The sequence below is a fragment of the Ranitomeya imitator genome, chromosome 10 (assembly GCF_032444005.1).
Source record: "Ranitomeya imitator isolate aRanImi1 chromosome 10, aRanImi1.pri, whole genome shotgun sequence".
NCBI lineage: Eukaryota > Metazoa > Chordata > Amphibia > Anura > Dendrobatidae > Ranitomeya > Ranitomeya imitator.
In genome coordinates this window covers 48,377,980-48,404,021 of record NC_091291.1, presented here as the reverse complement: position 1 = coordinate 48,404,021, position 26,042 = coordinate 48,377,980, and the positions used below count along the sequence as shown (strand labels likewise).

General features: G+C 42.3%; 1 protein-coding gene across 1 annotated transcript in view; it reads right to left on the bottom strand.

Moving 5' to 3' along the window:
• Positions 1 to 26,042, bottom strand: part of PRKCG (protein kinase C gamma) — a 741,415-nt gene that overhangs the window by 138,103 nt on the left and 577,270 nt on the right. Inside the window, exons 6-8 of the mRNA XM_069742550.1 lie at positions 20,758 to 20,914; positions 18,429 to 18,563; positions 17,812 to 17,902 (exon numbers count right to left, since the gene is read on the bottom strand). Coding sequence (XP_069598651.1) covers positions 17,812 to 17,902; positions 18,429 to 18,563; positions 20,758 to 20,914 — 383 coding nt within the window. The remainder of the gene's footprint in view (positions 1 to 17,811; positions 17,903 to 18,428; positions 18,564 to 20,757; positions 20,915 to 26,042) is intronic.

Here is a 26,042-nt window from a genome sequence, read left to right as displayed (position 1 = left end):
GTTATCCTTCCTTGCCTCCAAGCGTAACATCACTCTCCCCGTGAGGAAAGCAATGTCACTGTGATGACCAGGACCCTGGGGCATCACACGAATATTTTTATTAGCTAACCAAAAATATATATTTGCAAGCTTTCAGAGCACAGAGGCCACTTCTTTTTAGGCAGGTTTACAAATAATTGGCTGAATCAAGAAGCCGGCAAAGTCTGCAGTCACACAGACTGACTACAGAATTGTCATATTAGACCGGATAACCTCTTTAAAGTACTGGTGGTGAAGTTGGGTCAGAAATTCATTGGTCCCTATGAGATTCTGAAAGTGGTCAAAATGGTGGCTTTTAGGTTTAAGCTTCCTTCATCTTTTTGCATTTCTAAGGTCTTACACAGTTACCTGTGATTTTATCTCCATAATCCGAAGGTTTACACATTATTTCACAGCCTTGATTCAGTGTCTCTTCCAGAACCTCCATTCTGCCTATGGTCATTGTGGTCTCTGTGGTATCCTTGGAGTTGGAAGTGGAGATCTGCAAAATCCAGTCATTGGCTTCTTCACCACTTCAGGGTAAAGTAATTTGTACCTGTATACCTAAAGTTGCATCTGTTACTAGACTTTCATGATCCCATCTTAAGTGGTCATCCTGGGATCACAGCTATGCAGAAAGTTATTGCTTGGCTCTTTTGATGGGCAGTTATGAATAATGATATTAAAGATGTTTTATTCTCTTGTAATGTTTGTGCATGTGCTAAGCTCTGTCCTAACCGGCCAGTGAATTAGCTCCATTGCCAATTCCAGAAAGACTGTGAACTCATCTGTCCATTGATTTCATCTCGGATTTGCCTCTGTCTGGTGGGAAAACTGTTATTTCGATGGTGTTTGACAAATTCAATAGATAGGCTCATTTTATTCCTCTGTCAAGGTTACCTAAAGCAGAGACACTTTCTAATTTGTCATGTTAGATTGCATAGAATTCTTCTTAACATTGAGTCTGATAGGGGAGAAAAAAATTGTCTCCAAATTCTGGAGAGCATTTCTAAGAAATTAACCATACAGTTTTGTTCTTGGTAACAGGGTTGACTGGAGAACAGACCTCGGACCCTTCTGGATAATGCATATTAATGCTCAATATGTGCATAACCTGAATAGGGCTGAGATCAGACAACCCCTTTTAATAATAGGAGTACCCCATTATAAGGTCCTCCCTCCCATAAGGGTGGAGCCGCATATTCATTTCTGTAATGGGCGGCCCCACGTGACCGCATATAGGAGAAGCTGCGGCCAGGACAGGACACTGCGAGGGAGCCGGGTGAGTATTTTAATAACAGCGGACGGGCGCACAGGGGGTGGGAGGGGGGTGGGGACAGGGATCTTTATTTTAAACACGAGAAACAAAAAAAAAAAGGATTTTTCATATCTTCTCTACAGCAAATGCTGCTGCAGAGAAGATATGAATCGCTGCTTCAGAACCAGATGCAGGTGACAGTGCTTATCTCTAGCGCTGTCTCCTGCACGCTCCGTGTGGTACCCAGTCGGCACACGTGTGCCACACTGATGTGCCACAGAAACGCACGGGCACACGGACACGGATAATTCCGGTATTGATTTTTCTGGTACCGGAATTATCTGGACGTGTGGGACTGCCCTCAGATGGATTTACATCATGGGATGTGACAGAACGACGGAAGGTATGGGATATTGTTGTTTTTTTATTTTACCTTTTTTACAGAACGAGGATCTTCAGGTGGATTACCAGTATAATAAAATATTACAAAAACCTGTGCATTTATTTCATTAAAATACTTTGTAATAATGTGTGTGGGTTTTTTAACCATTTCATACTATTGGATTAATAATGGATAGTTGTCATAATTGACACCTCTTCATTATTAATCTGGCTTAATGTCACCTTACAATAGCAAGGTGACATTAACCCTTCATTACCCCATATCCCACTGCTACATGGGAATGGGAAGAGAGTGGCCAAGTGCCAGAATAGGCGCATCTTACAGATGTGCCTTTTCTGGGGTGGCTGGGGGCAGATGTTTTTAGCCGGGGGGGGGGGGCAATAACCGTGGACCCTCTCCAGGCTATTAATATCTGCCCTCAGTCACTGGCTTTACCATTCTGGCGGAGAAAATTGGGCGGGAGCCCACGCCAATTTTTTCCGCAATTTAACCCTTTAATTTACTAGCTAGAGCCACCAAATTTTGCACATACACACTACTAACATTAGTAGTGTGGAATATGCAAAAAAAGGGATATGAGATGGTTTACTGTATGTAAACCATGTCTCATATCATGTCGGGTTTGGAAAGGAGATAGCAAAAGCCGGTAATTGAATTACCGGCTTTTAAGCTATCTAGTGCTGTATGAAATATTAACATATATATATATATGTGTCTGACTGATAGTATATGTATATATATATATATATATATATTGTGATGCAGCGGTAGGACCATATACAGTGAAACGGCAGTGACCCAAGCAAGTTCAAACAAAACGTTATTTTATTGTGTTACTTCACACAGTCAATATAATGTACGGCATCTTCATACAGTCCATTAATAATGCATGGCTATATGACGCAGTCAATATACAGGCCGAACTTCCCTCTGTCCAGTTTCCCTGGGTGACCGCACGCCGGTAACAAGTACTCACTCAGCGCACTGCACTCTTTATCCTCTGGAGTGCAGCCGGGTACACATAAGACAGCCCAAGACGCAGGGTGTCAGTCTCTCTGGTTCCTTTAGCCTCTGTGCTGCTCCACACAGAGAGAAATCTGCAGACAACTGCCCTGTCTGCTTCCAAGAACACACTGACCCCTCCCCCAGTACTCAGTCGCTGCTTCATCATTCTAGTTACAGCCACACCTGTGTCTGCAGTACGCCCTCATGGCCTCACTATGCTTCCATGCACATTCTGCAGAGCACATACAGCGCCCCCTAGCTGTAACAGGGGTCACTGCCTCACAATATATACATATATACTATGTGTAGACATTTATTCTATCTATTCTATTCTAACCTGTCAGTGTGATTTTACTGTCCACCGCACTGAATTGTCGGCTTTTCTCTAGAACACCGCTGCGTATTTCTCGCAAGTCACACTGTTGGTCCGTGTGTAATCCGTATTTTTCTGGCCCCCATAGACTTTCATTGGCGTATTTTTTGCACGATACAGTGACAAACGCAGCATGCTGCGTTTTTCTACGACCGTAGAAGACCGTATAATACGGATCAGTAAAATACGGCAGATAGGAGCTGAGGCATAGAGAATCATTGTACCGTATGCAATCCGTATTTTCAGCACCTCTCATACGTCCGTAAAACTCGCTAGTGTGACGCCGGCCTAACAGTAACTGTTTCAACTGCATCCTGGTCCAATTGATTTTTTTCTGGGTGTTTTTTTGATTTAAGCTCTGGAGTGGTGCCACTAATCTAAGTTCTGTGTCCCTAATATTATACTCACCAGCCACCATCTTCATCTTTTATCAGCTCTGCTCCGGTCGGTCTTTTACAGGTTGTGACCTGCTGGATCGCTCTACTGGGCGAGCTGGAAATCACAAGTCACTGTAAGTCTGAGACCAGAATGACGATGTGATAGACTTACATTGAGAGCTTACTTACTTACTTACTTACTTACTTCCGGTCAGTCAGAAATTGTGGTCACAGGAGCAACATGTGGCTCAGTGGTTAGCACAGCAGCCTTGCAGCGCTGGGATCTGGGGTTAAAATCCCACCCAGGACAACATCTGCAAGGAGTTTCTATGTTCTCCCCGTGTTTGCGTGGGTTTCCTCCGGTTTCTTCCCACATTCCAAAGTCATACTGATAGGGAATCTTGATTTTGCCCCCCAATGGGGACAGTGAGGATGATATCTGTAAAGCTGTTGGATTAATGGTGCTATATAAGTGAGTAAAATAAAGAACTAAAGATGTCGCATCAGAACCGAAGTGGCGCCAGAAACAGCTGAAGATAGTATAACACAAGGAAACGTAGATTATTAGCATCACTCCAGCTGTGAAATGAACTAAAAATGTTGGATGCATATATTTTTTTAGCTAAAATCTTTCTTGGAAAAAAAAAAAGGTTTCACGAACATTTTTTGGATTGTTTGACTTCTACAGCCTCTAGGTATAACAATGCATGGCAAAGAAAAAAAATGACTTAAACAGTAAGTTTGTTTTTCCTGCGTTTACAATATGATAAAAATGAAAATAAATGTAACTCAATGTAATGTAATATAAATGTTATGTTATGTAAAAATTGCCCTTATGTTTGTCTTACAGATAAAAAAGCTTTGGTATGAATATGGGGGAAGGAAACAAATCCTTGGATTGTCATCGCCAACATTTTCTTCAATAAATTAATTTGTACACTTGCACCATACTCTCTCCTTTTAAGAGTTTTCTTATGCATAATATGTTTTGGTGGTCTTTAGCAGAAATTACAGAAAAATGTATGACATCTTTATGCTATTTTATATATATTTAGCATGTGTGTATGTGTGTGTGTAAAATTGGCATATTTATTTATCAATCTGAACGCATTTTTTATTTCTGCCACAAGAGGGCGACACAGTCCTCAAATCTGATTTTATTAGCGATGCCAATAATTCACCGACTGCCTGTAAAGTAAATGAACCCTGCATTAGCACTTTTGGGGGAAGAACACATGTTTTCACCTCATAACAACATGCATAAATAATATTTATGCATATTTGTAAATGGCTCCGCATGTGTCTCACAATATAAAGCATAAAATGTGAAAGTGACATTTTATGACATGAGGGTGTTCAATTATTTACAGTGGTGGATGAGTTAACCTTACTCTTTTTTGTTGTTTGGCATTTGGAACATCATCTCTATAATCTACTATATAAAGCTGAATGTGTGTGTGTGTGTGTGTGTGTGTGTGTGTGTGTGTGTGTGTGTGTGTGTGTGTGTGTGTGTATGTCCGGGATTGGCATCTGAACCGTCGCAGCTACAGCCACAAAATTTTGCACAGTCACACGTCTGGACCCCAAGAGTGTCAAAGGCTATGTTGTGAGGTGAAATTTTAACCCCGCGCGTTCCAATTCACCAAACAATTTTGCCCCTATGTACATAATTGGGAAAAAGTGAAAGGAAAAGTGTTGGAGGCGTCGCAGCTACAGCCACAAAATTTTGCACAGTCACACGTCTGGACCCCGAGAGCGTCATAGGCTATGTTGTGAGGTGAAATTTTAACCCCACGCTTTCCAATTCACCAAACAGTTTTGCCCCTATCTACATAATGGGGAAAAAGTGAAAGGAAAAGTGCTGGAGGCAAATTGACAGCTGCCAGACAGGGGGGACTTAAAGAGTGAGAGCGATTGCGCCAAAGAGTATATACCATACAGTTGCTCAGGTGGGGCCCCGACATGGGATACTCACCACACACACACAAAATGCGCCACACACTACCACATGCTTGAACACATAGACCACCCTCAGCACACATTTCACCACACATACACCAACCTCGCCACATAAAAGTCGAAACACAAAAGTCGCCGCTCAAAACTCGCCACACGCAAAACTTGGCACATGCAAAACTAGGCTCACGCAAAACTCGCCAAACATGCAAAACTCACCTCATGGGAAAACTCGCCACACGCAAAACTTGCACCCGTGGAAAAATTGCAACATGCACAAAAGCAAAAGTTGCCTCATACAAAACTTGCACATACTCAAAAGGCACCACACATAAAACGCGCCACGCGCAAAACTCGCCATGCGCAAAAGTTGCTGCACACAACTTGCTACACTAACCTGTCACATGCAGCTCGACACACAAAAAGTTGCTACATGCATGTCGCCACACAAAACTCATCTCACAAAAGTCGCTACATGCATGTCGCCACACGCATCTCAACACACACAACTTAACACACGAAACTAGCCCTAAAACACACACAAGTCTGGTATTATCCTTCAAAAATAAAAATCTGATTAATAAGCAGACAAACTACAAGAGCAACAAATGTACCATATAGGAAATACGGCAGCTGTCAGTCACATGACCTGTCTATTATGCGTATATGTGAGCTAATATATACTGCCAGGGGGAGGGCTTCCTGTTGGCTGGGGATTTATCAGGCTGCCAATATAGCTTACAAATACTGAGGTTAAAATACTGAGCAAATAACGTGTGAACGCGGTCTAATACAGGAGGAGATGACATACAAATATATACTATATACAGGGGGAGATGACACACAGGTATATACTATATACAGGGGAGATGACACACACTTATATACTACTAGATTGTGGCCCGATTCTAACGCATCGGGTATTCTAGAATATGCATGTCCCCGTAGTATATGGACAATGATGATTCCAGAATTCGCGGCAGACTGTGCCCGTCGCTGATTGTTCGAGGCAACCTATGACATCATCGTCGCCATGGCAACCATTATGACATCTATGTCGATACTGTGCCCGTCGCTGAATCAGAAACGTGAGATGTCTACGTCCTTTATGACATCATCGTCGCTGTGCCCGTTGCTGATTGGTCGAGGCCTGGCGGCCTCGACCAATCAGACGCTGGATTTCTACGTCCTTTATGACATCATCATCGCTGTGCCCGTTGCTGATTGGTCGAGGCCTGGCGGCCTCGACCAATCAGAGAGCCGGGATTTCCAGGACAGACAGACAGACAGACAGACAGACAGACGGAAAAACCCTTAGGCAATTATATATATAGATATACAGGGGAGATGACACACAGGTATATACTATAAACAGGAGGAGATGACATACAGGTATATACTATATACAGGAGGAGAAGACACACACATATATACTATATACAAGGGAGATGACACACAGGTATATACTATATACAGGAGGAGATGACACACACAGATATACTATATATACTATATACAGGGGAGATGACACACAGGTATATACTATATACAGGAGGAGATGACACACAGGTATATACTATATACAGGAGAGATGACACACAGGTACATACTATATACAGGAGGAGATGACTTACAGGTACATACTATATACAGGAGGATATGACACACACATATATACTATATACAAGAGGAGATAGCACACAGGTATATACTATATACAGGAGGAGATTACAAACACATATACAGTATATACAGGGGAGATGACACACAGGTATATGCTATATACAGGAGGAGATGGCACACAGGTATATACTATATACAGGAGGAGGTGACACACACATATATACTATATACAGGGGAGATGACACACAGGTATATACTATATACAGGGGAGATAACATACAGGTACCTACTATATGCAGGGGAGATGACACACAGGTATATGCTATATACAGGGGAGATGACACACAGGTATATACTATATACAGGAGGAGATAGCACACAGGTATATACTATATACAGGAGGAGATTACAAACACATATACAGTATATACAGGGGAGATGACACACAGGTATATGCTATATACAGGAGGAGATGGCACACAGGTACATACTATATACAGGAGGAGATGACTTACAAGTACATACTATATACAGGAGGATATGACACACACATATATACTATATACAAGAGGAGATAGCACACAGGTATATACTATATACAGGAGGAGATTACAAACACATATACAGTATATACAGGGGAGATGACACACAGGTATATGCTATATACAGGAGGAGATGGCACACAGGTATATACTATATACAGGAGGAGGTGACACACACATATATACTATATACAGGGGAGATGACACACAGGTATATACTATATACAGGGGAGATAACATACAGGTACCTACTATATGCAGGGGAGATGACACACAGATATATGCTATATACAGGGGAGATGACACACAGGTATATACTATATACAGGGGAGATGACACACAGGTATATACTATATACAGGAGGAGATGACACACATGTATATACTATATACAGGAGGAGATTACACACAGGTATATACTATATACAGAAGAGATGACACACATATATACTATATACAAGGGAAATGAAACACAGGTATATACTATATACAGGAGGAGATGACATACAGGTATATACTATATACAGGAGTAGATGACACACACATATATACCATATACAGGGGAGATGACACACAGGTATAAACTATATACAGGAGATGACACACTGGAATATACTATGTACAGGGGAGATGACATACAGGTACATACTATATACAGGGGAGATGACACACAGATATATACTGGATACAGGGGAGATGACACTCTTGTACATACTATATACAGGGGAGATGATGCACAGGTATATACTATATGCAGGAGGAGATGAAACACAGGCATATACTATATACAGGAGGAGATGACATACAGGTACATACTATTTACAGGAGGAGATGACACACTATATACAGGAGATGATATACTATATACAGGGGAGATGACACACGTATATACTATATACAGGAGGAGATGACACACAGATATATACTATATACAGGAGCAGATGACACACAGCTATATACTATATACAGGAGATGACATACAGGTACATACTATATACAGGAGGAGATAACACACAGGTATATACTATATACAGTAGCAGATGACACACAGGTGTATACTATGTACAGGAGGAGTTGACTTACAGGTGTATGCTATATACAGGAGGAGATGACACACGTATATACTATATACAGGAGGAGATGACATACAGGTATATACTATATAAAAGAGGAGATGACACATAGGTATATAGAGGAGATAACATACAGCAGGTATATACTATATGCAGGGGAGATGACATACAGGTATATACTATATACAGGAGGAGATGACACATATGTATATACAATATACAGGAGGAGATGACATACAGCATGTATATACTATTTACAGGGGAGATGACATACATGTATATACTATATACAGGAGATGACATACAGGTGTATACTATATATAAGGGAGATGACAAACATGTATGTACTGAGGGGAAAATGAGAGGTGTGAGGTGAAAATGAGGGGTGTGAGGTGAAAATGAAAAGGTGTGAGTGCAAAAATAGAGGAGTGAGGGAAAATAGTGGAGTGATCGGAAAATGACAGATGTGAGGTCGAAATGACAAATGTTAGGGGGGAATGAGAGGAGTGAGGGGGAAAATAAGAGGAGTGAGGGGGAAAATGAGAGGTCTAAGGGAGAAAATGAGAGATGTGAGGGGGAAAATGAGAGGTGTGATGGGAAAATAAGAGAAGTGAGGTGCTATAACTAACCACAGATATTTACTATGCCCAGGCAACGCCGGGCTATTCAGCTAGTTATTTATATAACCCATTTTTGAAGAGTTTATGTTCCTGTAGAGATCAGGAAAGAAAACATTCCTAATATAATAATATAACGGATCCCAGATGTGCATAGAGTTACAGTGTGGCCTATTATAATACAAATATCACAGATATCATGTATGGTAAGGTCTCGGTATGATGCTATGGCCGGGGTCAGACAAGCGCATTAATGGGAGGAGTGCTGTCCCATTATTTATCGGATAGCCCTCGGACCAATGTTATTCAATGGGGCAGTGCTGATGTCCGATTTGTTTTTTTAATGATAGAATCTGTGAAAAATATCATAGCATACTGATATTTTACTGTGACCCTCGCCTATTCAACTCTATGAGTGCACGGAAAACATCTGACTGCACTCGGATGACATCTGAGTGCAGTCCGATTTCCTCAGGCTCACACAATAGAGAAGATGGAGACATTTTTTTCTCCTTCTTTCTCCTCATTTCAGAGACCTAATTGTCTGAGATGTGAAAATCTACAGTCGTGTGATCCCGGCCAATGAAAGGAACTAAACGTTTCTGCACTGAAAAGATTAGATGGACATTAAGCAGAACGAAAATTCCACCACATGCAAAAAAAAATAAAAAATAAAAAGAGAAAAAAGGTTAAAAGAGGGAAAAAAAGAAAAGAAAAAGAGAAAATAAAGGTAAAAAAAAAGAGAAAAAAAGCGATTTTTCACCAGTAGTGATGAGCGAGTGTACTCGGTGCTTGGTTTTCCTGAGCATGCTCGGGTGGTCTCCGAGTATTTTGGGTGTGCTCGGAGGTTTCGTTTATGTCGATTCAGCTGCATGATTTATTCACTTATTCATTCTCGTCTGGACTATTGTAACTCTCTACTAATCGGCCTCCCTCTTACCAAACTCTCCCCGCTCCAATCTGTCCTGAATGCTGCTGCCAGGATCATATTCCTCACCAACCGTTACACCGATGCCTCTACCTTGTGCCAGTCATTACACTGGTTACCCATCCACTCAAGAATCCAGTACAAAACTACTACCCTCATCCACAAAGCACTCCATGGCTCAGCACCACCCTACATCTCCTCTCTGGTCTCAGTCTACCACCCTACCCGTGCCCTCCGCTCCGCTGATGACCTCAGGTTAGCATCCTCAATAATCAGAACCTCCCACTCCCGTCTCCAAGACTTTACACGTGCTGCGCCGATTCTTTGGAATGCACTACCTAGGATAATACGATTAATCCCCAATCCCCACAGTTTTAAGCGTGCCCTAAAAACTCATTTGTTCAGACTGGCCTACCGCCTCAATGCATTAACCTAACGATCCCTGTGTGGCCTATATTAAAAAAAAAAATTAATTAACTGGTTCATGCAGCTTTACATGAACACCCAAGCCTTACACTATGGCTGGTCCGAATAACTATAGCAATTGTTACCATCCACCTCTCGTGTCTCCCCTTTTCCTCATAGTCTGTAAGCTTACGAGCAGGGCCCTCACTCCTCTTGGTATCTGTTTTGAACTGTATTTCTGTTATGCTGTAATGTCTATTGTATGTACAAGTCCCCTCTATAATTTGTAAAGCGCTGCGGAATATGTTGGCGCTATATAAATAAAAATTATTATTATTATTATTATGATTTGGGGCTGCTAGACAGCCTGAATACATGTGGGGATTCCCTAACAAACAGGCAACCCCCACATGTATTCAGGCTGTCTAGCAGCCCCAAATCATACAGCTGAAGGATGGGATGCTGTTTGTACAGTGAAACAAATATATTGGGTCAACTACTGCTTATGTTGGGGGTAAGTGGCTTACTCCTGCACTGAGTACCCCATGGGGGGATTCACCTGTTCCCCTGTGAGCCAGTCCGAGCTTGGATGCCTTATACAACAGAGTACATTCAATCCACGAGAGTGGGATCTCTCTTTTGTCAGGCTGGCACTTATGCAATTTCCCAATTTACCAATGTAACTACGGCTATTACAGCCGGCTGGACTGCAAACGAGCTGGGAGCCTCCAACACGGAGAAAAGGGCTTAAAGAATGTAAATCAAACCACATTGGACGCGTTTACATTCTGGCCATATTATGCTGAAGAAAAAGACGTAAGAAAAAGATGTAAAGCGCAATAGGTCTTTTCTAAGTGGGATGAGACTCTTAAAAGTGTAGGAGGTGCTCACCTGATGAGGTTCTGTGAAATACTAAACTGGCTTTAAAATCGCCAGTGCCCACAAGGATAGAAATGTAGGAGAAATGGGATGGTAGGCTTCCTTTGCGCTGCTGATATTTCAGGTAAAGGATCCACAGACCAGAAGATAATTCAAAGTGATATAATGTCAACGCATTTCAAAGTCATCCGACTTTTTACTCCGGACAACCACATGCATCTTCCTCAGAACAATGTCATCCACCTATGGTACAAGCATTTCAAAGTCATCCGACTTCACCCTCAGAACAACCACATGTACGTTCCTCAGGACAACCACACGGACCTTCCTCAGAACAACCACATGTACCTATCATACACTTGTTTCAAAGTCATCCGACTTCTTCCTCAGGACATTCACATGTACGTTCCCTAGGAAAACCACATGTAACTATGGTACACGTGTTTCAAAGTCATCTGACGTCTTCTTCAGGACATCCACATGTACCTTCCTCAGGACAACCATATGTACCTATGGTATACGTGTTTCAAAGTCATCTGACTTCCCCCTCAGGACAACCACATGTAGGTTCCTCAGGACACCACACAGACCTTCCTCAGGACAACCACATGTACCTATTATACACGTGTTTCAAAGTCATCTGACTTCTTCCTCAGGACAACCACATGTAGGTTCCTCAGGACAACCACACATACCTTCCTTAGAACAACCACATGTGCCTATGGTACACCTGTTTCAAAATCATCTGACTTCTTCCTCAGGACAACCACATGTACCTTCCTCAGGACAACCACATGTACCTATGGTAGACGTGTTTCAAAGTCATCCGACTTCTTCCTCAGGACAACCACATGCACTTAAGGTACAAGTATTTCAAAGTCATCTGACTTCTTCCTCAGGACACTCTTCTACCTCATGACTAACACGTATGGTACATGCGTTTCAAAGTCATCTGATTTCTTCTTCAGGAAAACCACATGTACGTTCCTCAGGACAACTTCATGGACCTTCATCAGGACAACCACATGTACCATAGGTATATCTGGTACCATAGGTACATGTGGTTGTCCTGAGAAACAAGTCAAATGACTTTGACACGTGTTGAGTTAAACCACTTTTGATTACTGTATCTCCTGGTCCATGGACCTTTACCGGAAATATCAGCAGTGCAGAGAAAAGCCCCAATCCCATTTCTACTCTAGTCTTGTCACATTTCCTCTTTTTCCAGGGATTCCACCGCCATGACTTCTACAAGGTAATGGGCAAATAGCATGGGATATGTAATCTGAAACTGTCGCTTGACAGGCTGGTATTTTTCAGTAAATGTGTGGAACAACGAGGTAACTAATGATGTAAGCCCTGTAAGAAGAGGGATTCTGGTGACGCGTCCCATACTCATGCACCTAAACCAGACCACATTGGGTTTGTTTACAGTCTGGTCACTGTGACTGTTTTGTCAGGGGCTCCACTTCCATGACTCCTACAAGGCAGAGTGCTTAAAGCATGGGTGGGTAGTTAGCTTCTTCTTTCACATAATGCAGCTACTTATATTAAATATACTAACGGCTTTAGAAAGCTTAACACCAAAAATCAAAGCGATGGCAATTTGGTGATGTAAAATCTACTGAAAAGTTCCCATTAAGAGAGTGTCAACAAATTCAGAAATGGCAAAATAGTAAAGTGCAATAGTGTGCAGCTTGATATCTGGGTTATGGTAACCCTGTGGTCCCATAATGGTCGGTTACCTAGGTAAGGAGCATGTGCCATGGGCAACCTCTATGCTTTACATCCTGCTTGCGCCACTCTGAAGCTGGTCGGATCTCTGGATGCAGTCAGCTTCAGTCTCCCCCTTGCTTCTCTCTCGCTGAAGCAAAACTGCTCCTATTATCAGCTTGGGAGTCAACTTCACTTTTTATTTTTTCTTGACATCTTATCAAAAATTCATGGACAGACAATATTTTTTCTGGACACATACTTTCTGATATGAAAACATCTGCTACAGCCACTGTACACTGTGAAATGATGATAATTGTAGACAAAATAATCTGTATAAACTTCTTCAGCTTCAAAAAAAAATCGCAGACGCCTTAAATGTTTTTTAGGGACAGGTCAAAAAAGTGCCCTATTTTTACTAAATATTCTGTAATTTCTAGACGGTTGGCATTATGATCATCCCTGCGCAGTCCGATATACACTGAGTCAGGCCGTAGAGGAGATGGAGAAATTACCTTCTCCGTCTCCTCCACACCTCTGCTATGATTCTCTCTTGCGGCAGGATCGGAGCACAATACCATGGCACCCAGTTCAGCAGAGCAGGAGCCAAGGGTCAGTAACATATCGCATCCAATGCCTTATGCTACTGTGATTCCACACTAACAAATTAGGAAGTGGGGGGTTGGGGAGCGATTCGCTCCTGCAGATACATCTAGAGAACACTTGACTTAAAAAGAGACATTTTGAAGCGTCAACGATCAGCAGATTTCCATCAGTTATAAATACAGGTTTTTCGACTAAGGCACATAAAATCATTTGGATCGTTAGTGATAAGCTTCATATTTATGGCTAGATTTAAGCTGAGGTCATATGAGCTAATATTGGGATTTTCATTTAGGCAACATTTTTTTGAAAATGTGTACAATATGTGACCACGCTCCTATAGAGTTTCATAGGTTGAAAAAAGACCTCAGTCCATCAAGTTCAACCGTTCTCCACCACGTTGAGTATGGTCACAAATTTCTGACCGCTATCTAATTCCCCATCCAGTGATCACATGCAGTCTACAGCATCAAGTCTAAAAGTTCTTCTTTCACCTCTCCTCTGTTTTTGAGCCACTCTCTACACTTCTGAATACATCAGTGCGTTGAGCGATGGCCAAAGAGAGGAGCCAGGAAGGAGAACGTGCCCACTCATGCTGTATGTGTGCCCGCATGTGGCCTGCCCAATGCAGTGACAGTGCACACGAGCAAACAAGCAAACATGTGAGAAGGGTTCCAGCAGTATTCACTCTTAAGGTACTGTCACACTAGACGATATCGCTAGCGATCCGTGACGTTGCAGCGTCCTCGCTAGCGATATCGTCCAGTGTGACAGGCAGCAGCGATCAGGCCCCTGCTGGGAGATCGCTGGTCGGGGAAGAAAGTCCAGAACTTTATTTCGTCGCTGGACTCCCCGTAGACATCGCTGAATCGGCGTGTGTGACACCGATTCAGCGATGTCTTTGCTGGTAACCAGGGTAAACATCGGGTAACTAAGCGCAGGGCCGCGCTTAGTAACCCGATGTTTACCCTGGTTACCATCCTAAAAGTAAAAAAACAAACACTACATACTTACCTACAGCCGTCTGTCCTCCAGCGCTGTGGTCTGCTCTCCTCCTGCTCTGGCTGTGAGCGTCGGTCAGCCGGAAAGCAGAGCGGTGACGTCACCGCTCTGCTTTCCGGCCGCTGCGCTCACAGCCAGACCAGAGAAGCAGAGCGCCGAGGACAGACAGCAGAAGGTAAGTATGTAGCGTTTGTTTTTTTACTTTTTAGGATGGTAACCAGGGTAAACATCGGGTTACTAAGCGCGGCCCTGCGCTTAGTTACCCGATGTTTACCCTGGTTACCGGGGACCTCGGGATAGTTGGTCGCTGGAGAGCTGTCTGTGTGACAGCTCTCCAGCGACCAAACAGCGACGCTGCAGCGATCCGGATCGTTGTCGGTATCGCTGCAGCGTCGCTATGTGTGACGGTACCTTTAAGGTACCGTCACACATAACGATATTGTTAACGATATCGTTGCTATTTGTGACGTAGCAATGATATCGTTAATGAAATCGTTCTGTGTGACAGCGACCAACGATCAGGCCCCTGCTGGGAGATCGTTGGTCGCTGAATAAAGTCCAGAACTTTATTTCGTCGCTGGACTCCTGCTGACATCGCTGGATCGGTGTGTGTGACACCGATCCAGCGATGTCTTCACTGGTAACCAGGGTAAACATCGGGTAACTAAGCGCAGGGCCGCGCTTAGTAACCCGATGTTTACCCTGGATACCATGCTAAAAGTTAAAAAAAACAAACACTACATACTTACCTACCGCTGTCTGTCCTCCAGCGCTGTGCTCTGCACTCCTCCTGTACTGTCTGTGAGCCGGAAAGCAGAGCGGTGACGTCACCGCTCTGCTTTCCGGCTCCCAGACAGTACAGGAGGAGAGCAGAGAAGCAGAGCGCAGCGCTGGAGGACAGACAGCGGTAGGTAAGTATCTAGTGTTTGTTTTTTTTACCCTGGATACCATGCTAAAAGTTAAAAAAAACAAACACTAGATACTTACCTACCGCTGTCTGTCCTCCAGCGCTGCGCTCTGCTTCTCTGCTCTCCTCCTGTACTGTCTGGGAGCCGGAAAGCAGAGCGGTGACGTCACCGCTCTGCTTTCCGGCTTACAGACAGTACAGGAGGAGTGCAGAGCACAGCGCAGCGCTGGAGGACAGACAGCGGTAGGTAAGTATCTAGTGTTTGGTTTTTTTAACTTTTTTTTCTGTCCTCCAGCGCTGCGCTCTGCTTCTCTGCTCTCCTCCTGTACTGTCTGGGAGCCGGAAAGCAGAGCGGTGACGTCACCGCTCTGCTTTCCGGCTTACAGACAGTACAGGAGGAGTGCAGAGCACAGCGCTGGAGGACAGACAGCGGTAGGTAAGTATGTAGTGTTTGTTTTTTTTAACTTTTAGCATGGTATCCAGGGTAAACATCGGGTTACTAAGCGCGGCCCTGCGCTTAGTTACCCGATGTTTACCCTGGTTACCGGCATCGTTGGTCGCTGGAGAGCTGTCTGTGTGACAGCTCTCCAGCGACCAAACAGCGACGCTGCAGCGATCCGGATCGTTGTCGGTATCGCTGCAGCGTCGCTTAATGTGAAGGGGCCTTTAGTAGGCAAACACTGTCAATCAGAAGCAGGGTAAATCCTCAAAATGCAAATTGAGGAGACATAACAATGCAATGAGCCCTTAGCTACACTAATGGTGCTCCAAAGCCTCCGCATTTGAGTTTGAAGTAAAAGTGATTTTCTTAGGCACTGTACCACTAAAATGTACAAGGTTAGTATTATTTTTTGTAGGGGCTAAGTCCTCTGTATCAGTGTACAGGAAGTTTAATATGCACTTTCGGGATGACAAACTGCCTTTAACTTTTAGGCTCTCCAACGTATAGAGAGATAGAGAGAGTGAGAAACTTTCCTTATATCCACACTCAACTGGCAAATGCAAGAACTCTGAAAACCCCTCGACAGGACTTTTAAAAAATAATTTTTGTAATCCAAACAGCCCTCTAAATATGCACTAGTATTAGGGCACATGGAAGGGGCTTATCCTCTTAGGATAAAGCAGAATGCTCATCAAATCAAGAACAAATCTTTTAGTATGTGGTCAGCGTAACTTCTATCCAAATAGATCCATAAGTGATCCCTGCAGACTTGGTACAACGCTCAACTCAGTTGTAAAAACTGTAAACAATCCAAAGATCCAAGGCACTGGGTAGTTCCCTCCAGAAAAGGTTTCTTAACCCCAGTGTATACATCGAAAAAACTGACATGCAATGTTTCAGCCACACAGGGCCTTTTTCAAGGTGAAAAAGTATGAACACCTATTTTTGGCTTGAGAAAGGCCCTGTGTGGCTGAAACGTCACATGTCAGGTTTTTTTATGCGCATATTAGTGTCAACAAAACTTTTTTGAAGGACACTATCTGGTGCATTAGATCTTTGGATTGTTTTCTATCTATATAAAGTACGGTAATATCACCATTGGTCTAACTGTGTTAGACATCAAACAGCTGCTTGCATACTGTGTACCGGACGATGAAACGTATATTAACCAATTTACAGAATACTGGCTGCCATAATTAGTAGTCTTCCACTAGATACTTAGGACTATCATAGACAGCAAGAAGTCTTGCAGTTGTTTTCTTTTTTACAAAATTAGTAAAACTAAATTAATACCACAAGCCAAAATATAGCCGTCTGATTTTGTCTCCAGTTCTCGTAGAATGTGAATCACATGTAGGGTGCTGAAGAAGAATTTAGCACATCGGCCTCTGTTATGGGAGATTAGGACCATAGAACCCTATTTTCTGGTTTTCTATACCTTCCTTTCCCATAGTCTTAGGGCTTCCTATCTTCAAAATCATTGAAAGCCAAACAAAGTAGGTTGGGGAGAAGCTTAGAGATCAAGGCCATCTTCTTCTTCTGAGTAGGACACTAAGAGGAAATCCACTCCTCTATGTAAAACCTGGAGTCATGTAAAAATAATTTTATATTTATGTGAACCATGAAAAAAAAATCAAGTACTGGTACCAAAGCTAAAACCCTAAAGTGTGTACGGGCACAGCCTGTACCTCAAACTTTTGCCGAAGTCCAAAGTCATCTGCGTCATCAGCTACAGGCACATTGTAATACTCGCCTTCTTCTTGATTCAATAGCTTGTACCTGAGAGAGACACAGGGCAGACAAACAACCAGGACCAAGAAGGAGGGGGAAGGGGGACACAGGAAAAATGGCGCATGAAAAAAAAAATAGTGTGATTGAGTAGATCAGCAAGTAAGAAAATGATCAAATAATCGAGACCACAGTAAAAAGCATTGTACATGGTAACGTGAACGTACAAGAAATTATATTAAATTAAGTAAAAAAGGAGCCCAAATGAAATTAAAGTGGTAAGTGATAAAAAAAATAGGTAGGGGGGGATTTATGGCAACATCAAGTGAACAAATATAAAAAAGAGAAAGAAGAATAAGAAAAAAAAAGAAAGGAAAATAAGGTAGGTATTCCCTGGAAAGTTTATTGGTGTCTGATATTCCATATATATCTTATGTTTTGTCTCTACATCACAACAAGACGAGAACATCTTACATTCATTCATCACAATAACTGACTAATCACCGAATGGTAAGCGACCCATCGTCTGCACCACAATGTACACGGAAGTAACGTACAATAGATCTAAAGTAATTACCAGCCATCCACAGCATTCTTCATGATTTCTGAGACACCAAATGACATGGAGCCCATAAAGTCATTGCGCGACGTGCGATCCCAGTCCCAAACTTCTACTGAGAGACGTCTGTCTTCATCCCCTTGCTTTAGGGAGCTTAGGAATCCAAATAAAAAAAAAGTAAAATGAATGCTTTGCATAAATAATAATTTTAAAAATTTCATAAAAAAGCAATGTTATGCATTTGGTAAGGGAAGAACAATGTACGTTTATAGATAAATAATGTTTCTTCACGTATCAAAAAGATCTTTAAAGGTCTCAGTTATGGTGATGGACTATGGTATTTGAGAAGATGTGAAACAATTTTCTAATGTACATGCATTTAAAATTCTACTAATATACTTTCCATAAGGAGGTATTTTATGCACCTTAGCAAAGTAAGCTATAATCTTGGCATAGTGCATGAGTTGTGGAAACAGCATAGTATATTTTGTTATGCTGCATTGGTATTTCCCATTCATTCTTATAATAGATAGATACATAAACAGTGCAGCATTCGGCTGTTTTCGAAACCCTCCTCTGGTTACCGTGACCAGAAGAAGTTATTCCCATCTCTGACATGAAAGTTTAACTTAATGCCAGTAGACAAACGACTAGAGATGAGCGAACCCGAAATGAAAAGTTCAGGGTTTGTACCGAACACCTAGCGTATGGAGCTAAAGTCCAAACATAGAGTTCTCCCGGAAGTCCGTATTAGTTTTTGGAATTCCGGCAGAGAGGGAGAGAGAGAGGGTGAGACACATAGCCCTTACTGCAACCATTTGATAAGCCCTTTTACAGCACCAAAGTTCAGGTTCCCGCTGACTTCTATGGATTTGGGTTCAAGTTTAGGTAGAGTTCTGGCAAACGAACTGAACTTTGGAAAAAAGTTTTGTCAAACTCAACGAACCCGAACATCCATGGGTCCACTCATCCCTACTCATGACTTTTCTACCCAGGACCAAAGCGCTGCAAGGCTATAGTGCTAAGCATGGAGCTGCTGTGCTGCCCACTTTACATCCTCACTCCCTTTCCTTCTGAGCAACTCTTCAATCAGTGCATCTGCTATCTTTGAAGTTCCATGGTCCTTCCTTTGTTAATAAAGCGAATGCACCTTCTGAGCCTTAACCCTACAGAGAGCCTCTACGTCAGGTCAGTTGGTCTTGCTCCCCTTTCTATAATGGCACCAGATATTTTATGTGGAGTTACATAAGATGTATGGTTGTCTGCGTGCTCTATGTGGAGGCATACTGGATGCCGTGCACGGTTTTGTGTGATAATATAGTATATATATAGCAGCATTTCATATGCATGGTTGTGTCTTAAGCCACTTAGACACATGGAATAATGCAGGCCAACCATCGGATGTGAATGAGGGCTTCCTAGAGAATCATCATGTAATCTGAGTGAAAACACCGAGTGTTACGGCCCATTTACACTGGTCGATGATGGCTATTAAACCATCACTACATGTTGGATGATTAGAGATTGTTTAAAGCTTGTTTAGAAAGGCTGACCACCCTTAGGGTACCGTCACACAGTGGCACTTTGGTCGCTACGACGGCACAATCCGTGACGTTCCAGCGATATACTTACGATCTCGCTGTGTCTGACACGCTACTGCGATCAGGGACCCTGCTGAGAATCGTACGTCGTAGCAGATCGTTTGAAACTTTCTTTCGTCGTCAAGTGTCCCGCTGTGGCGGCATGATCGCATCGTGTAACAAAGGTGTGCACGATATTCTCCACCTCCTCTGCTGATTCTACATCGCAAATACATCATGAAATTATCGCTCCAGCGCCGTGCATTGCGAAGTGTGACCGCAGTGTAAGACGCTGGAGCGATGATGGTGCGACGCTGGAGCGCCACGGATCGTGCCGTCGTAGCGACCAAAGTGCCACTGTGAGACGGTACCCTTACTGTGGGCACAGAACAATAAGTAATAGGCTGACTTGTTCTCGACAGCATATGCGCTGTTTACACAGGATGTGCTGCCGAGAACAATGATTTTTTTTATACAAGCTTAAAAATCAATCTTCCTGTGGAATAAGCATTTTGCTAATTCATCGGGTGATTGGTAGCCAGTTTACACTGTATGGTTTCCAAGAAACGAATGTTCTTTGGAACACTCATTCCCAATAATTGCACCCTTAGGCTATTTATGGGGGAGTTGGATAAAATAGCAGTCACACAAGTAAATAAGCTAAATTGTAGAGGCACCTTAATGCCTTAAAAAAAAACTTGCTAATACTTGTCAGCTAAACATCTACATTCGGCACACAACAGTAATTGTAAAGATATGTTTCATACAAAATAAAGGCTTCATTCCACAATGGGTTAAGCGTGGATTTGACAGTCCTGGTTTTCTGTTTGGTCATGTTCTTTGGGTCAGGTATGAGCTTCAGCTTCACATAAGGATCTGACAAGCCATTGGGATCCATTGGGATAAGATTTCGAGCTTCTCCAACTGAAGAAACAAAATAACATGAAATAGAAACACGTTACTGTTAGAAAACTCCATGAATGACCAATAAAATATGTTGATGCATTAATTGGTCACTGCATTTCTAGACAACTCAATCTTTTGATAGATAATGTGCTAAATAGGCAATCTGGAAATCACCACGCTGAGCCGCGTCTTTCCCTTCACACGACAGCTGATTTAATCAGCCATCAAGTGCCTTTAACAGACGCGGGTGGATCAGATCTCCACCCTCGGCTGTTATCCAGTTACATCCCGCAGTCAATTACTGACAATAGGATTTAAACCGTGTCAGCTGGCGCAGGCCAGGGGCCCATGTCACGTGATTGGTGGGGCACCGATGGATTGTCATGACACCCCTGTGCCTGTTATTATAATACTTCTGTGTACTTCAGCTCATCTTCTAAGGTAAAAAAAAAAGAAAAAAAAAAAGTGAAAAAAAAGGTTTTAAAAATATGAAAAAAAAAAAATAAAAACACAAAAGTTCAAATCACCCCCTTTTATTACTCCATAGGAAATAATACAATTCTAAAAGAAAATAAACATACTTGGTATTGTTGCTTTCAGAAAAGTCTGGTATATCAAAAAAACTAAATCAATCTGATCGGTAAAAGGTGTAATGAGAAAAAAAATAGAACAACTAAAATTATGGGTTTTTTTGGCTGCTGAAACATTGCAATAAAATGCAATAAGAGACAATCAGAACATCGTATGGTATTAATAAAAATGTCAGCTTAGGGCAAAAAAATTAAGTCATTACCCAGGCAAAGATTCTGAAAAATGAAAACACTACGGGTCTCGGAAAAAGGCGACATAAGCCCCCAAAAATTTTCATATGAAATTTTGATTTTTTTTTTCACCACTTAAATCGAAAATAAACTATACCCATTTCATATCTGTATACTCGTATACTCGTACTGACCTCAAAAATTATATTGGCAGGTTGGTGTTATCATATGGTGGACATGGTAAGTAAATAAAAAAAAGTAATTGTGGAAATGCACTTTTCTTTTGCAATTTCACCGAACATTGAATTTTTTCCCATTTTCTAGTACACTATATGGTATCAATCAATGGTACCATTTAAAAATACCACAAAAAAACAAGCCCTCATACCGTCGTATTAATGGAAATATAAGAAAAAGTTAATGCTCTTGGAAGAAGGGGAGGAAAAAATGAAAACGAAAAAAATGGAAAACGAGGTTTTGATATTTTTGAAATTTTACTCAACAATAAGAAATGAAATGTCTAATTGTAGAGTGTTTTATCTTTTATTCTGTTCCAGTCCTATTTATACACAAGAGCAAAAGGGATTATAGGGAAATGGTTTAGGATGTGTGATACACTGGATGTGTGCTCTCAAATACACCGTGAGATTAACCTTTGTCCAGAAATGATTGTTCTCATGGAAGCAATCAAACAGACTTGGTGAAAAAAAAAATCATGTTTTCTACAAATCCCTTCCTGCTGACACTAATAAGCAACTTACTATGGTAAAAAGGTTCTCTGGGACTAAATAAAGCTCAAGAACCCTGAAAGACAGAATTAAAGCTTCATCTGGGGCAAATGATTGTGCATTTTTTTTATTTTATTTTTTTATTTTATTTTGCTTTATTTTCCACCAGGACAAAGTACTTGTCATTAACCCCTTAGTGACAGAGCCAATTTGGTACTTAATGACCGGTCCAATTTTTACAATTCTGACCACTGTCACTTTATGAGGTTATAACTCTGGAACGCTTTAACGGATCCCGCTGATTCTGAGAATGTTTTATCGTGACATATTTTACTTCATGTTAGTGGTAACATTTCTTCGATATTACTTGCGATTATTTACGAAAAAAATGGAAATATGGCGAAAAATTTTTAAATTTTGCAGTTTTCAAATTTTGAATTTTTATGCCCTTAAATCAGAGAGATATGTCACACAAAATAGTTAATAAATAACATTTCACACGTGTCTACTTTACATCAGGACAATTTTGGAAACAAATTTTTTTTTGTTAGGAAGTTAGGGTGGTTTCACACTTGCGTTTTTGTCTGCAGCGTTTTTTTTCAAAAAAAGCATGCGTTTTTTTCCCTATATTTAACATTGAAAACGCATGCGTTTTTGTGTGCATGCGTTTGGTCGCGTTTTGAAACGCATGCGTTTTTTTACTGCATGCGTTCATTTTCAGAAATGCAACTTGTAGTATTTTTGAGAGGCGTTTTTTGGACCAAAAAAAAACGCATGCGTTTTCATGCGTTTTTTGGGGGTCAAAAAATACATTGGAGTCAATGGGGATGCATGCGTTTTTTTTGTGCATGCATTTTTTTGCGTTAAAAACGCATGCATTTTTCTATTAAAAAACCAGAAAACACACTGATATGCCACCCCCCAACATAAAAGTGATAAAGGGATCCTAACCCTAACCCTACCCCTAACCCTAACCCTAACCCTAACCCTAAACCCTAAGGGATCCTAACGCTAACCCTACCCCTAACCCTACCCCTACCCCTAACCCTACCCCTAACCCTAACTTTACCCCTAACCCTAAACCCTAAGGGATCCTAACCCTAACCCTACCCCTAACCCTAACCCTAACCCTAAGGGATCCTAACCCTAACCCTACCCCTAACCCTACCCCTAACCCTAACCCTACCCCTAACCCTAACCCTAAGGGAAAGTCCAAAAGCAAAAGAAAAAAGTGAGCTGCACAGCCTTCCTTCTTCCGGCAGATCAGCAGCAGTGAGTGGTGACAGACTGACTTCAGTATAGGGGGTGCTCGCATGGAAGATAGATGCAAACATGTAGATAAGAACAGAAAATGCGGCAGCACTCACCCATCTGTGGTCCAATTCTTTATTCAAAACATGAAAAAATACAGCCTTGCGGTCCGAGGGAGTGCAGATGGACGGGAGGTGAGCAGGTGAACGACGACGGCCGTTTCGCGCTGATCCAAGCGCTTCTACGGGTCTGGAAGCAGGGGAAGTGACGCCGGCTTAAAACAGGTGAGTGAGAGTAACCCGCCCCCACCCCGCCGCACGCCCACGACCCCTGTACCAATGAAAACAGGTGCATAACAAACTACACATAAATTATGTTAAAAGCAAAATCCCTGGAAAACGAACTTTAGGACGAACCTCAACAAGACCAGGCGATCAGGGAAACTGAGCCTACGGTCTGAACGCATAATCCACCCCATCAGAATTGTATTAAAGTAGACGAAAATCAATTTAAGCCAGAGAAAGCCTATTGCAAGGGCATATTACAGCTCTTCCTACTCACGGTGACAGACTATTCCATGGAAAAAGAAAACAGAAAACAAAGAGAGGAAAAACTAATGGGGAGAGAGGAAAAAAAGCAGAAATAAGCAAAAATAATAGGGAAAGAGAAAAAAAAGGATAAAAATTCATCAAAACTCATGCAGCATAACCAACAGAGGGGGCTATAAAAATACAGACATGTCAATTCTGTCATTGAAGCCAGCGGGACCAGTGGCGTTAGTGCGCATGATCCACCGCGCTTCTGCCCTCAATAGCAATTTATGTAGATCCCCCCCTCCCGCTGGTAACACAACCCGTTCTATGCCAGCAAATGTGAGAATATCCGATTTACCCTCATGCATTTCCCTTACATGATTGATAAGTCTGGGAACGCCTTTCCCCGTCTGAATGGAACGGACATGTTCCCTAAATCGCACGTACATCTGGCGTATCGTTTTGCCTATATAAAACATTCTACAAGGACAAAAAATGACATACACTACATAATCAGTCTTACAGGAAATAAACTGACTTATCGTGTGTCTAATAAGGCCTATACTCATACTCCGTCCAATAACATGGCGTGCGCAAAAGTGACAATGACCGCAACGGTAATTACCTCTAAGGGTCGACCGCTCCAACCAATTCCCCTGAGTTCCTAACAACCGATTGCGAACCAGAATGTCCCTAACCCGTGTGCTCCTCCTATTAGAGATCAACGGACCCCCTGATGCCTTACCTGAGAGGTCCCTGTCCCTTTCTAGAACATGCCAATGGCGTCTTACCGACGCACGAATCTCCTGGTCCAGCGGACCATACTTAAAGCAGAAGGTGAAACGTGGTTCAACTAGACTCTGCTCTCCTCTATTCTGCTTTTCAGTAGTAGAACCCACCCTATCCATAGCTGTATCCAGCAGGGTTTTTGGATATCCCCTCTCACCTAAACGTTGGCAAAGTTCACCAGCTTGCTGTGTAAACCCCCTCTGCGTGTTGTTCACCCTCCGCGTACGTAGTAATTGACTATAGGGGAGAGAACGTTTGACATGCGCCGGATGGAAGCTATTAAAATGCAGAATGGCATTGGTGGCAGTGGGCATACGATAGATAGATGTACAAATATTGCCCTCCTCGATCGTGACCAGCACGTCCAGGAATTCTAAACGACATCCCCCAAACACTGAGGTAAACGACATACCCATCTGATTAGTGGTGTTCAGATAATTGACGAAACCTTCAAAATCCTCCTCCGTGCCGTCCCACACCAGGAACACGCTTGATGCAGTCGACCCCAAGCGATTGTGGGATACTGGTATATATACCACTATATGCACTACTGATAGGAGCCGGGCCTTTGTCGATTTTGTATGCGATGGGTTGAGTTTTGTACTTACCCATAACGCTTTTACGTTTTTGGATACATGGTATCTTCAGACCACTGGGACTGCCATGGGGACCCCGGTCGCATGCACTTTCGGCAACCTTTTTTTGGCCGTGTTTGAGGAGGATTATGTGTATTCGGACAGTAATGCCTTCCTTAAGCACATTAGATTATTTTTGAGATATGTCGATGACGTGTTCCTGGTGTGGGACGGCACGGAGGAGGATTTTGAAGGTTTCGTCAATTATCTGAACACCACTAATCAGATGGGTATGTCGTTTACCTCAGTGTTTGGGGGACGTCGTTTAGAATTCCTGGACGTGCTGGTCACGATCGAGGAGGGCAATATTTGTACATCTATCTATCGTAAGCCCACTGCCACCAATGCCATTCTGCATTTTAATAGCTTCCATCCGGCGCATTTCAAACGTTCTCTCCCCTATAGTCAATTACTACGTACGCGGAGGGTGATCAACACGCAGAGGGGGT